The 15,829-nt window shown below is 39.8% G+C and overlaps 1 protein-coding gene across 1 annotated transcript; it reads left to right on the forward strand.

The window, feature by feature from the left end:
* Positions 1-4,108: 4,108 nt before the first annotated feature.
* On the forward strand, positions 4,109-14,586 carry tmem38b (transmembrane protein 38B). Its single transcript, XM_029516363.1, has 6 exons — positions 4,109-4,537; positions 10,807-10,963; positions 11,420-11,604; positions 11,771-11,858; positions 12,424-12,541; positions 13,627-14,586. The coding sequence occupies exons 1-6, from the start codon at positions 4,414-4,416 to the stop codon at positions 13,927-13,929; spliced, it is 975 nt and encodes a 324-aa protein (XP_029372223.1). The 5' UTR covers positions 4,109-4,413; the 3' UTR covers positions 13,930-14,586.
* Positions 14,587-15,829: the final 1,243 nt, after the last annotated feature.

Raw genomic sequence — 15,829 nt, forward strand, 5'->3', positions numbered from 1 at the left:
CAGAAACATAAGCAGGCAGTTTAGGGTTCAGGGCTTCGAGCTGTAATTGAGAGCTGTTTGAATGAGTGATTCACAAGAGGCCAGAAACACATGAAAGAGAGAGCAACCACAGCTGTTAAGCAAACTCAGCATCAGGCATTAGATAGAAGCTTGGTTTTGAAGAAATGTCAATTATATGAGCAAAACAGAAACTTCTCTGCGGAGCATGCAGTCTCGTGTGAAATATTAAAATAGATTCCTGAAAGTCATTCAGTTTGATAAATGGGCTTCTAAATTTTATCTTTCTCACCAGATCAAGGTATTTTGCTCAGTTGCTGCACAAATACACAATAACACGATGGCTGGTCATGCTACAGACAGAAAGTGACTCAGAACAAGGTTACCTGTACCTTCATTATCACTCTTTATTCTTTTTTCTTTATGTCATCTTTTGTGAGGTGTGCACTCTGCTTCTATCCTTGGCTTTCTTTAGATAAAACTTTCAACCAAAATGTTAGGAAGGAAAACATTCCTTTCACTGGGGTACAACTTGATGCAACAAAATGTCACTTTGTTCCTTTAAAGCTTATAGCTATAAACCAATATTCCCATTTATGGATGGAACAAATGATAATGAGCAGTAAAATGTGGCTGGTAAATATCATCTGATTTGGTTCTTTTCAGCTTTAAGAAGCATCGGCATGTCCGTGTCTTTCACCTCATTGTTTTGTGGCCTCCAGTAGTTTTGCTTCACTCTCCACTCCAAATGCTGTTTCCAGATACAAGAAGTAGCTTTTAAACAAGCCCAGAAAACAATTATTTTCCTCTTCAAATTGTAGAGAAACAAACATCAGAAACTAGCTGGTAAATATAGGACGTGGGAATGGGAGATGATTGTGACCAAATTCAGAGCTCAAAGCAGACTCACATTCATCAGGTGGACAAAGACACAACTTCAAATGAATCCGTATGCTGCTCTGTTTGAATGTGTAAAAGGCAAATGCTTGCAAAGTTGCTGCAATGGTTTGCATCAATACTGTGTTTACTTGTTGTGCTAGGAAACAACAAAGTCAATAAAGTCAGACAGAGTGAATCAAAACAACAAAAACAAAAAAACAACCAGAGTTGCATTCAAAGAGTAAAGTTCAATCATCATCCTGTCCAAAACATAATTTAGACAACATACATGTAAATACCACACTAATCAAAACAACAAACAAATCTAAAAACTATAAATGAACAATGGCAGCATAGAAAGAAACTTTGCTATTTTAATATGCAACTAATTTCACTGTTTTGAACTAGAATTAATTTTCTACACCTACAAGCCAAAAAATGGTGGCTTATTGTTTCACATCTTCACTCATGTGCCCAGACCTTGTTCCGTTGCATTAAGAAGTTTTTCCTGACCTTCAATTGTTTTCCGTGAATGTAACAGGAGCTGTTCAAAAGCAGCAGACTCCCCATGTAGATAGTCATTACAAATACCAGCACAATCTCATCTGGCCTCACCCTTGCTTGACTTCCTCGGTGAAGACAGCATTGACTAGTCGGTGACAATGGATGGGGGGGGGTCATATTAGCAGGGCAACACATTGCTGAAAGGCTTAACAGACCCAGACGTAATTGAATAAAGACTAATTGTGAAATCTCCAGTTTTCACTACTTGTAAAGTGAACCCCAGAAATCCCAAGAATGAGAGGCAAGCACTGAGCTTTGAACCTGAAAGACCCAGACTCCTATAATATATTTATGGGAGGTGCCACATAATAGAGCTGCGTCATATCTAAAACGTGGGCATTGGAAATAATCTACAGTCTCCAATGACGCTACATTGTGTAGCCAAGAGGTTTCAACAAGCTGATACACACCTCGCTGCTGTCCTGACAACCAACACAAACACAGGATTGGTTTCGGGTGGAGTTGCTTCATATGTATGTTGGTTTTAAATACGTGATTGCATCATCAGGTACTTTGTGTCCTCAAGATATTTATCAGTCCATCTTTATAACAGTTTTCAAATCACACTGGAGTTAAGGCTGTAACAAAGCTTAACAAGTAACTAACTCTGAAACAGGTCACAGGTCACAAAAAGGTTATTGCCAGCATTGTACTCAAATACGCACCATAAATAAAATCTTATGTTTGAAAACATATTTGGAAAAAAAAAAAATTGGTTTTGACACATATATGAATAAAGTCCGAGTCACTTTTCCTAATGACTGTGACACTACTGATCATGAAACTATTACTATTGGTGGATGGTCATTTTTCAGGTGACCAATAAACACAGAAGTACATCAGATATGCGATGGGTAGTCAGCTGCTGTCCTCTACTGGCTATAAGTTCCCATTACAGTTTCCCAAACGCAGGTTCTGCAGAACACTTTTAGACAGCGTGCCTCTCCCGTTCAGGCTATTTACAATTACAACAATATTATAAAGTGCGAGACCTGTTGCTTTCAGCGATTCAGAAACACACATATATTAAATTCAAAAGCGGGAGCTCCTTTAAAATCACCATAAACATCAGTTTTGTCAGCAGGATTGCACAGAAAGTGGGAATATTCTGACACTGGAGCGTGGGCCTCGTCTGGTGTATGTTTGGCATTACAATATGATGGGACAGCACTGTTTGCCAGGCCCTCTAGTTGAGTTTAGCATTACAATTGCCTCACATTGCAGTTTCAAATATGTGCCAACAGAACATTTTGAATACAGCTGTTTTTTTTACAGTAAGAATGTATGCATATTATATAATTCACAAATGAAGTTAATTACTGATTCTTTGTTTAAGTTTACGAGTATTTTTGAATTGGTAATCCAAGACATGTGGTAATGAACTCTTGCCTTGTCACCACCAGGTGTCATTATACACTTGCCAGCTGGAAAAGAAACACTGGTATGTACGATAGTCACACTGTAAGGGTTTATACTGTCATGACATCAGAGTCAGTAACATTACAAATATGGCTTGCAATATTTTCACTCATTAAATCTGATATATATTACAGTTAGACGTTGGTTGTTTCTAGAAAGAACTCATTTGGATGATGAGGATAATGATGAGTGTTTCTGTCATGTTGTCTGCCCCAAATAACATGTGATGTCTGGCTCATTGAAATGAAACTGATGCGAAACCACTCATGCTGCTGTGAAGCAACCCATCCATACACTGTTTTCAGTCTGTTGAATTTCACATGTAATTGCAAAGGCATGAATAGATCTCTGGTTCAGCCTGCTGACTGGGGTAGGGGGACTGAGGCAGCGGGGTCACTCTGGGCCAGAAATGTTTCATCAGTAACCTTTGAGTGCTGATGAACAAATTCAGAATTGTAATTGCAGCTTGATCATGTGGCTGATAAGTAGGAAGAAACGTGTGTGTTACATTCACCAGCAAGACAATGTGATGGTGACTTACCTTTAAAAAAGTAGGGTGGGCTGATGGAGTATGTCTTGTGGTGGCAGTGACGATTGTCTGCTTTAAAAATAAAACAACATGCATTTACAGAAAAGGGCTTTTACTTGTGATAGATCATCCTCACAGTGTGCTGGGCTCCGTTTACTTTAACAAAAGGGTCAAACTGATATTGAGGCCTATAAATTCACCATGTATCATTTCTGCATGCAAGTCTCTCTTATCGAAAGGATGACTGTATGACATATGTTCAATCATTTGTCACGCAGTGGGGATGTAGCAGAGGTAGAGCAAAAAAAACAAACAAACACACACAGCAAAATATTAAATAGGTGAAAAAAGAAGGTAAATAATAAACTAAATAAATAACTCATACTACTACTGTCTCTTTCTTCATGTGTGAATGGGCTTGTGTGTGTGTGTGTGTGTGTGTGTGTGTATGATGTTTGTAGTCTAAATGTGTGTGTGTATGATGTTTGTAGTCTAAATGTGTGTGTGTATGATGTTAGTAGTCTAAATGTGTGTGTGTATGATGTTTGTAGTCTAAATGTGTGTGTGTGTGTGTGTATGTGTACCAGTCAGGCGGCATCGCCTCTCAAAGCCCCACTCTGACTCCTGATTGGCTCACCGCTCTGCCGCTCCTCCAATCACAGAGCCGCTCTGGCTCCGCCCGCCACATCACTACTATGGCGGAACACGGAGCAGGATTTCCGCGTATGTCCCGATGACAGCCTCGGTGAGGAGGAGGAGGAGGAGGAGGAGGGAGGGGGGTAGCACACCGATCATGACCATCCTGTGGCGGTGTAGATCCACCGGCAGCCGACCAGCGGTGACCTCCGGAGCTGAATAACCAGCTGCCAGCAGCCCGGTCTGCGCATCCCCAGTCTGGACGGGCGGTGGATGAAGCTCCACCGGCCCCCCCTCCCCCCGATGCTCCGAGTTGGACCGGTGCCTTTTTCTACACTTGAGCTCGTTCAGTTTCGGGATTAAGTATAGAAATAAGAAATAATAAGACTATGGATTTGTTTGAAGTCCTCCATTTGGACCATCTGGCCCACGGGCTGGCCAACTTGTCCATGTTTCCTTACTTTGACATGGCGCACTATGTGGTGTCAGTGATGGCTCTGAGGGAACAGCCAGGTAAGACCTGACTGAACCACAGCACACAGCTACACACAGCTACACACAGCTACACACAGCTGCACACAGCTGCACACAGCTACACACAGCTGTACACAGCTACACACAGCTACACACAGCTACACACAGCTGCACACACCTGCACTGAGTGCAGAGCTCAGAGGAAGCTGCAGCTTTGCTTTGCAGGAGTTTGGCTTGTTGAAACTTTACAAGGCCTCATCTATCCTGTTGCTGTCAGTGCACCTGAACGCCACACAGCCATAAAAGTTGTTTAAATGACCCAGTTGAAAACAAAAGTATACAAATTAGTTACTCTTTTCTACTTTACTTTCATTTGTCCATCTAATCTAGAGGTTTATTTCATAATATTAACGTACTTGCCGCAGTATACGTAGTAGACGTTTACAGTGTAATCACGTGTTGGAGAAGATGCTGGACTGAAAATCATGAATCAATCATGACGCAATTTTCCAACTACTTATTGTAATGAAACATAAAACCAAATTTGTCATTGAATGGTTAAAATGCATGTTTACTTCTGTCCAGTGGTGGCCGTATTCATCGGGTTTTGCTTCAATAAAAGCAATAATCCTACTGTGTAAATGAATTTAAACAATGTTAAGTTGTAGCTTGTTAGTTTGTTTATTCTATAGAAACTTATAACCATCATAACCAACTTGACTGAAAGTATGTTTGGCAGTAGAGATACCTTTAGTAAATGTATTTTATTATATATCACCACATGTAAGAGTTGCATGCAGTTAATTGCATCAGACATCAGTTTTAATGTTTTGCTTTGGATATATTTCCCACATTGAGAATGGAAAAAAGCATTCTTACCGATGCACTGATATTGAGCCATATGAGCTATCTTTATGTTGTGTGATGTTTTTCATTGAAGACATGAAAACTGAGCCATTTGAGATGTAGCCCTAATTTATGAATTATTCAGTCTGTCTTTGTCTTGGGAAAGAAACCCCATGCCTCAAATGACAGGAATACAAATTCTCTGATGCGGAGTGAATGGTTTGTATTGTTACCAATAGACAAGCCAGCATCTACCTCCAGTATAAAGCTTTGAGTATAAACATGCCAGTCGGATACAGTTATCTATTATCACTTAGGCTGTTGCTCATATTTGCTCTCTTTGTTTGACTGATAAAGACAAACATTCATGGAGCAGAGCGATTGGAAATCTCTTTAAGGACACACTTAAAAGTCTGTTCTATCAGCTCAGACCAAAGGCAGAAACTGAGCCAACTTTGTTATGTCACTGAGATAGTGGCTACGGAGACGGGTGGACTTTAACTGCGCAGTGGACTTTGACTTCCAATATGCACATGCACTCAAGGACAAACACCCAGTCCATTGTTGTCCTACTGCTGTAGATCTACAGTCTATTTTCGAACTTGCCTTGCAAAGCATCCAGGCCATTGTGACCTTTTAGCCCTTTGTCTTCTACTCTCATCTATCAGCCAGCAGCTGAATGAAAGACAGACGTTGTAAAAGTAAGGACAAACAAAATGCCAAAGGTCAACACAAAGCAAAACCCTCATATTTTCCCTGCGTGTGTTTTGTGCATATGGAGCAAGGCGAGACTGATGTATTTGGGAAGCGAATCATGTGGACTGCATCTGGGTTAGGACGCAAACAGTACACTGTGTTTGCACTCATTTTTTTAACTGTCTATTTAAGCATGTTCTGTGTCAGAATAAGGGTGACTGACGGTTTATTTAAGTTACTACAAGAAAAAAAAAACAGCAGTTTAAATCTCAAGGTCAGTAAAACCGGAATAGAAGTCAAGAGACTAAACACTCATGGAGCCAGCACCAGTTCTTCTTTTTCCCAAAAAGGAAAGGAATGCTATAAACTGTATGTCCCTCTGTTGCTTTTCTCTTTCCTGTTTTAATCTTCCTCTTCTGTTCTACAGTGGAGCCACTCTAGGTGCTCAGTGCTGGAGTTGTTCAGCTACCTCAGTATCTTTTCTGAAAACACAATTTCCAGAAGTGAAGGAAAAAAAAATAAAAAATCACGGTTCAAAAGCTCTAAACGGTAAAAACACACACCACTGTCACTGGAGTTTCCTGTGTAGCTATTTCAAGCACATTTCTGTTAGTGGATTGAATCAGAAGTGGGAGGACAAGGACATGGAGGCTGTGGTTATATGCCAATCAGTGGTCACCTCTCCGAGCCAAAAATAACCAGAGATAAGCCACGTTTTTCACATCCAGCTCTGCCTTTAAAGACTCTGTCCATGCGGAGAAGAAAAGAGGGCTGTCGGCAACAGACGCCGTGAAATTAAAATAGTGGCCGTAACAAGCCAACGGCTCATGAGAGGGAGAGTGAGATTAAATGAGAGCAAAAAGTGTTTGAGCACACAATGGACTTAACGAAGGAGGGAGAATTCTAGAGTTAACAAACCAGATTGACAGTGAGTTTCAGAAGAGAGGAGGTGTATCTGATTTGCAGACTTGGATAATACTGTCTTTGGTGTTAGGTGAGATTTGCCTGGTTAAGACTTAAATCATTGTTTTTGATCAGGCTGTGTCAGGAATCTCACATTCAGTTAATACACTAAGATTATTTGCAAGTGGCCTTTTTCTCATTTACTGTGAAATGTCTGAAAGGTCAAACCGATCTCAAGTTCCTCAACTAACAAGTTGTAGCTGGTCTTTTACAGAGCGAATGGTCTGCAGTTTGTTTTAACACCTGGGAGCACTGAGGGGAGGAGAAATAAGACGGAACATGAAGCCACTCTACAGACAAAGAAAGAAATAGGAAATGCAACCGATATAGGATCACATGTCTCAATGCTTTGCTTTGTTTATAGTGCTCAGATTTGGCTTGCAAATGTATTTCCTTCCAATGCAAAACGAGGAGACTGGATACATACAACATGAACTTTCTTCCACATCTTTAATGCAGATATCCTCACTCATGTTTTGAGATATGAGTTCCCCTAAAAGACACGCTAATATATTTTCAGACACCAGTAAATGTTTTGTAACGTTTCATAGTCTCCACCTAAACACTGAAGCAGGATTGGTTGCCTCCTCCCTCTGAAATGCTGGAGCTCAGCCAAGTCAGTGAACAGGCTCGGACACTGGCTGCAGCAGTTTGTTTTGTTCTTGAACGAAAGGTAATGACAGACAAACGCTGTTTGCTATGTGAGCAATGTGCTGCATTTGTGAACTATGTGCTATGTGTACAAGTGCTCCAACACCAAGCATGGACACTGAGGAGTCATATCAGGACTCATGCAGGCAGTGACAGGACAGGACGATGTCTCCAGTAGTTGTGGCTCTAGATGACCAGTACATTTCTAAACTTCACTATCTGACGTTTTCTTCTTGCCAGTTTTTTTTTTTTTTTTTCTCTCGTTTTAAACCGCTTCCTCTCTGTAAACTGTTGTAACGCCCTCATAATTCCCCTGCTCACAAGAAAAACCACCTGCTTGTCACCAGTTTTCACCTGCAAAACTCAATACACAGTAAAACTGATAGAATGAGTGAACACTGAGGCTTCGTTGTGCCCTTAATGCTGCAGTTTAAAAAACAATGCACATTATATTCATTCCATTCATTACAATTTTAATAATGCCAAATATACCAACCAATGCCGACATTGAAATAAAGGTTATATGACTTTAACATTCACTTTTCAAGCAAAAAGGTTGTTTGTTTGATTCCCAGGACTGTGTGGAGCTTGTGTGTTGCCACAGTCTAAGAAATGCATGTGTGGATTAATTGGTGACTCTGACTTGCCCTTAAGCACAAGTGTGAACATGAATGGTTTTTTGTTTCTGTTTGTCTCTACATGTCGGTGTTTGGGGAAAATACTTTGTGCGAAGCTTGATAGTTTATACAAAATAGGATCAGAGGAATACGACAAGGTAAACAGATGAAGCTGTGTGTGTGTGACACTAAATTTCACAGGAAAATATTGTACTTTTTACTTTCTTAGTTCATACTTATCTTTTATGAGGACTTAACTTATGATGTCTATCTATGACACACAGTGTTGGGAAGGTTTCTTTGTAAATGTACAGTACAGGCCAAAAATTTGGACACAATTTCTTATTCATTTGAAAGAGAAAGTGTGTCCAAACTTTTGGCCTGTACTGTAATTAGTTACAATTACATGTTACTCTATAGAAAATGTAATGTAGTGTAACTATTTCAGTTACTGTATCAAAGTAATGTAATTTTTGATTACGTCTCTAAAATTACTTCCCACTTCTTCCTTTGAACCAATGTTATCAACTGTTAAACTGTTAGCTTTAACTCCGGTACGTCTTTTTACTGCCAGATCATTCTTAAGTCATTCACACACATTCAGATACAAAATCTGTGAACATTGCAGCTCGGTGTTAAGTCAAAGAAAAATCATAAAACATTTCCATCTACAGTGTCAGCATCAGATGGCCTTAATGTGTCTTGCACACACAGAATCCTTGAATGTTTCCTCTAAAAAAAAAAATAAAAAAAAATAAAAAATAGATTGAAATCAAAAATCACTGTTTTGTAAAATGAATTTTCTTCTGCACATAAATGAAATTTCAATATTGTATGACATTGCAAATTTGCATTGCTAATATCAGACTCCACATAATATCCTTCCCTAAACCTCGGATAGGTAGCCTTGCAGGTAAATTGCACATTTCTGTCAAAGGCTTTATAAGTTGGAAGTGTATCTTTGCTAGCTAGATGAAAGCGAAACGTCTGTTGCCACTGGTCAGCTAGCTAGCTAGCATAGCTAAGCTAATTAAGCCTAAACAACTCCTGCATGTCCACGAATCAAAACACGAGGCTAAATTAATATGATGTGGTTTTATTTAGGAGGTAATCACATTAATATTCTGAAAAATTAAAAAAAAAAGTCAGATGTAACTAAAATTGTAATCATGAATAATTCCATAAGTAGCTGTAATTTACATATTTACATATTTTTCTCCAGTAATGTTATTGATTACCAGTTCCTCACATATTGTGACTAAAGGTAGAGTTTGGCATCATCTCACAGAAAAGGAAAGCTCGAAAAAGGTCTGGTCTGTAAATTGTGACCCTCTGCACAAAATGGCCTGTATTTAAAGTTGATAAACCATGCTTGCACATTGCCGTATCAGTACGAAAATATATAATTTTTTCCTCAGGATATATAAAGTATTTCAATTTTTTTATGAATATAGCATTCACATGGAAAAATCCACTGATTATTATCAGAAAGTTTCAAAAATGGTACTGTGTTTCAGATGTAAGGTCTAAAACAGTAATTTGCAACTTTGACCGATGTCTTATAAAACTGACTGAAAAAGATAATGATTATAAGAGTAAAACTGAATGTGAACCATGCAAACTGAATGCAGGAGTATCTGCAGGCAACTATAAATCCTTCTGGTTTACCGATCTCTCTCCAGGAGTCTATAATCTGCCTGTAATCCTCAGATTACCAGTATGGTCCTGTGAGCAGCCACACTGACTCTGGGCAGGTGGCTCAAGGTTAACTGGGTGCTACCTGCGTCCACCTAACGGACATATGTACATCTTTGTGTGCGCTAACAACATTGCAGAGATATGACAAGTCGGTCTTCGATAGTACTGGACAATTTACACAAAGGTACACATACGTAGAGTTTTATAACAGACAACAACTCGGTGCTGACAATTCAGGTAAACAGTAATTACAGTAAACCTTCCTTCCATGGGACAGATTTACTGTGAGGCCATCCAACAAAGCTAGTAGGGAACAGTTCTTTGCTCTTTGATTTCTCTATAACTCGTGAGTGCTTATGTCATGTAGTTAGTATGTAAATGGTTTCAGGGCTAAAAAGAATACAGTGCTCTTTTTATATAGGGTGGAAGAAGCAAGAAGCGACGTGCAGCTGATAATTATCTTCAGTAAAGTGGCATTGTAAACGTTGTCCCTTTGCACTGCACTTTGAACTGCTAGCTCAAAAAGCAAATAATGTTGCTGTGCTCCATAAATCTTTCTCTCTGTTTGTTCCCTGTATCTGTTAATTCTAAACCATTGTGCTCCACTGTGTTAACTCTCAACTGCGCCACTTCCCTCTTATTCTGATTGTATTCTGCAACAATACTGTGCTTTTAGTCAACACTTCATTTTATCCATATTCATTTACTGGCTCACATAAGAGTGCAGATAGTTTTAAACCCAGTAGGAATGCTAATGCCTTTTGTATGGGTCTACATGTACTTTACACATATAGGACAAAAGAAAATCATGCTCATAAATATACTGTTTTTGTGCAGGAGCGCTTGAGGTGTCCAGAGTCAGCCCCTTAGCCTGCTGGTTCAGCTCCATGCTCTTCTGCTTTGGTGGCGCTGTACTGTCTGGAATCATGCTGGCTGAGCCACCTGTAGCACCTCTGACCAACAGCAGCAGCGTTCTGCTTGCTTCTGTCATCTGGTAAATATTTAAGAAATGAAAATTGAATGCACTATACATATATAGATAGGAGAGCAAAAGAAGCAGGAAAACACAAAGTTTTAAGCATAATGAGAGGCCTGCAGCTACTCTGAAGAAAGTAAAACACCAAATAATGAGGCCTTCTTTTCAGAAGGAATGGGGAACAGTATAATTTTGTGTAAAGAGAGCATGAAATGTGCAGAGCATTAAGTGAAACAGACGTAGCGCCCATCTCTAAATATGAAGACTTTGATACCATCTGCTGGTGGCACATATAGTTACACTTAGGGGAAAAAAAATACACATTGCCCTCTGCTGGAGAAGTTGGCTAACTGACAGACAAAGACTGGCGTGTGTTGCTGTAAAAATATTTACTGAAAACACAGAGCACTTTCCATGCAGCTGGTATTTGAAATGTCTGCCCTCCAGTTGACTGAGCCATGTGTGTCTCTGCAGGTACCTGGTGTTTTACTGCCCCATGGACCTGGTGTACTGTTGTACTGCTCTGCTGCCTCTCAGGCTCGTGCTGTCAGGAATGAAGGAAGTGACCAGGACATGGAAGGTGCTTGGAGGGGTCACACAGGCTCATAGCAAATATAAAGATAGCCTGCTCGTCATGATTGCCATTGGATGGGCTAAAGGTCAGTGCGCACATGACTTTCTCCCCAGATTTTTTTTCTGGGAACAACACTTTGCCATTGGTTCTAAATCATAGCAAAGAATGACTTCTTTTGATTAAGGCAATAATCAGGCATCTATTACATATTAATTTGTATCACCCATGCATATCATTTCTACCCACATTAGGTGCTGGAGGTGGCCTGATAAGTAATTTTGAGCAGCTTGTTCGAGGTGTGTGGAAACCAGAGACTAATGAGCTCCTCCGAATGTCTTAGTAAGTTTTCTTAACGACCCTGCTGCTATTACATCAGTGCTTTGCACATTTGGGCTTATGAAACCACAGGTTTCAAACACTGTGAGTTTAATGCGAATGCATTGTAGATAATGTGAGATTTTAAAGCAGAAGTTTTGGGAACATTTTAAAGCCTTATGAGAAAATTGGCAAGTTGAATTATGAACTGGCCACCTCATCTTGGAGTCACCTTTGGTTGACCCCAAGTAAAAATGCATATGTAGAAATTAAATAAATGATCTAACATTACATTCAATGGAGGAGCTACGCTGTCTGTTTCTGCTGTTCCAAGTCTCTGAGCTAAGCTAAGCTAGCTGGCTGCTGGTTGTATCATAAATTCGTATTTACCGTACAGAGATATTGATATTGACACTTTGCATAATTTCTTCAACAACGTTCTTCAGCAAATGTTCTATTTGTCGCTCAAAGCAACATTAAAAATAAAATGAGTTAGTTTGTCCATGTAAGACTTGACCAGTGCTCTGACTTTATCTCGTATTAAGTTGTATATCATAATTGATAGTTTCTTATTGCATTATTTGTTTAGCCCAACAAAGATCACCCTGATTGGAGCGGTGCTGTTTGCTCTGCAGCAGACTCACTACCTGCCGCTGCAGAAGCACCACCTGATGCTCATCTACACCATCTTCACCGTCATCAACAAGGTCAGTCTGTGGTGTATCTCATTCTTGAAGCTTGGACCAAGGTGGTGTTAATGGCGATACAAAACAGGACATTACATTTTTGTTTATATAAAAAAAAAAAAAAAATAACGAATATCATTTAATACTTAATAATTAGACCTGAACTTAAATGTTTTGGTAGCTCGTTAGCTCCCTTCCAAATGGCTTGTCTTCTAAATGACCTTTCTCCCTCTGTGTTTTTTTGAAGTTTCAGCCGTGGTGACTCACATTAGCTTGGTATTACCCGTAGGGCTGAGCCTTTTGCATCATTTTCATCAGCTTGCATCAGCTTCTCTTCTCTGGGAAACTTGTGCTCTTGACTGAGACACAGATAAATCTACCATGTCTTCTTTCAACTCTCGTTCTGTTAGCTCCCTCTGTCTCTGATCTGTTAAATTAACACAGCCATTTCATCAGATTTATAAGGTGTGTCCAACTTGCTATTCATTGTTTTGCGTTTCTCATCCTTCAGGTATTATGCACTCACTTCCTAATGGGAAACAAATAGGTGCTTTTATGTGTCAACTAGGTCACCATCACATAATTAGTCATGAAAGATTGGTATATATATTTTTTTTGTTGTCTTGTATTTGTTTTGCTGCCTTGAACTCATGGTCTGATTAAATGAGGTCACATCTTATTTCAGCCTGTGTGACAACAGAAAAAGAAAATTAATCTGCAATAACTCAAATGTTGTGTTCAATAACTGAGCACAATTAATTGTCATATTCTGACATGGTCACAGGCTTTTTAGCTGTGTTTGGTTCACCAACTAGTGAAAGAATTATTTGGCTTTTTGCTCAACTACAATCAGCTTTTTCTGCCAGTTGTTTGGTGCGGAGCAGGTGGACACTGAGTTTTTGCCTCAAAGGACAATGCTAATGTGAGTGGTGAGAATTATCCAAAGCAGTAAAGCTCAGAAAAACTAAATAATGAGCTGAAAGACATCAACCTACTCTGCAGTATGGTGATTATTCGTCAGTACAAGCTACAAGCAATGAGATTTCCTCTTCAATATCAATGCTTGCTTTCTTCTTCTGTCATCACGTTCATTTTCTCATTTCCAGTCGAGGATGATGCTGACTGGCTCCACCGCCTTACCATTTGCTGCCATTGAGTCAGCCATCTACAAGACCCTCTTCACCGGCTCCTCCCCTTATGCCGCCCTCACTGGCGAGGCAAAGAAAGCATGTATTGATAAGAGAACAACAAACAGGACGACCTCCACTGCTGCAACCAAAGAGTCCAGCGAGAACGGAAAGGCAGGAAAACACACCCCTGATTCTTCTGTCAAGGGACAAAGTGAATCACTCAGAGCCAAAGAGGAGTCAGAGAACACAGAGACTACAAGCTGCAAGAAGACCAACTAGTCACCCTCTGCCCCATAGCGCCTTTTCACCTCTAAGCTGGGTTGTGGAGTCACTTCTGATTCACATTTGTCATGTCAGGACTCACACTTTCATTTCCATGTTTCTTTTATCAAGAAACATGTTTTCATTTCATCATTTCCATTTGTTTCATTTCATTTGCAGTTCGATTTACAGCCTTCAGACTCCAACCAACCCTGCACCTTATTCTGGGATAATCAGCCCATCCTTACAATACTGCACTATTCCTGCTGTTGGATATGAACATCGTACTATCCTTGGGCTGATTGCATATTTGCAGTAAAATGTGTAGATTCATTTTTAATATATATTTATATTGAGAAAAAATTGATGATCATTTTATCTGTGGGTTTTGGGAACAGTGCTGTGCACCTGCTGATCTATGAATGTCTATCTTTATCTCTCTTTCTCTCTGTGTATATTCTGCTACATGCAAATGCTATCTTTCTTACTCTGAAATGGTAAGATAAATTTTTTAAAGAGATTATATCATATTTATACCAAATAATTGCGCTTTTGAATGTGTACCAATCGAAACAAAAGACAACTTATTGTTTTTGTTGTGCTTCTTTTGTGAATGCTTTGAACTACAGATGAGAGCATGAAAATAAATAGGTTTAAATGCACCAAAAAATATGATCTTGTGGCTCCTGGCTTTATTTGACAGGCGTGTCAGTGGATGTGAGTGCGTGAACATGCATTTCATTTATGTATAATATGTCCATGAAGTAACACTGCACATTAATCCAGGATCAAACATGTGTCTCTCCTAGCACATTATTTAACAGCATCATATACCAAAGAATAATTGATAGCTACGTTAGCAGCTACTAAGCTGCTCTAAAGCAGCACAGCGTCCAGAAGTAACCTCCTAGAGTGAAAGATTGCATCAGTGTAACATCAGCACCTGATTGATACCTCACCCTCTTCAAAAAGCTGCTGGAAAGAGATCTCCCAAATCCCCCCCAATTCTCATCCATGTAACCTCAGACAGAAAGAGAAGCCCCCTGTGAATACAAATTAAGAACCAAGTGAAGAGAAAAGAAAAGATGTTCGAAGAACATCAAAAGTAATGCTGGTTAAAATGATGTACATGGCTTTAACACGGGTGAAGTCCACAGATTGCAGACGCACGTGTGTAATTTACGGGCTTGGATGGTAAGTTTTTGCTGTATTGATGTTACTGACTAATGTAGAACTAGATGACCTGGAAAAGCTAAAAGACACATTAAAAAGCCACTGTCGTGCTCACACTGCCACCTCTGACAAGAAGCCCATCAACATGAGGACAACTCAGAAGCTGAAAGTTCCTGGACAGCCCTTTATTGAGGTCCAGGCCCGTATGACCCCCACTACAATTACTCACTAAACTGAGCCCCTGCTCCTTTTGCCCCTCCCCCCGTGCTTCACCATCCCTGTGGCCCATCTCCTCAGCCTCTCTATCCTCAGGCTGCTGCTTCTTTTCCAGTTGTTAGATGCAGTAAAATTAATCCTTAAATGTGTGCACGCAGACTGACCTTCACACACAGAGATTTTATAGACAATGCACGCACAGCAATGATATAAAAACTATTCTGAACCCATGGTGGTATCGAGGAGAGGTCATGGATATAGCAAGGATTTAGTAAACTATGCGTCAGTACTCTGAATGAGCCTACATTTGTGTAAAAAGGACTTTGAAACTCCAGTGAGGACTGGAGGTCAGGGACATACCAAGATGATCATATATACTCAAAACACACAACACATACACAATAATTCAAAGCAATCAGGGGTCTGACACGGACAGTTTGAGTTATTTTCACCTGCAAATTTCAAGAAAAGGAGGTCAAAGACTCAACCGAATGGACTGAACTTCTTGTTAACTTAGGTTTGAGTGATT

This window comes from Echeneis naucrates, chromosome 12 (genome assembly GCF_900963305.1).
Source record: "Echeneis naucrates chromosome 12, fEcheNa1.1, whole genome shotgun sequence".
Lineage (NCBI taxonomy): Eukaryota > Metazoa > Chordata > Actinopteri > Carangiformes > Echeneidae > Echeneis > Echeneis naucrates.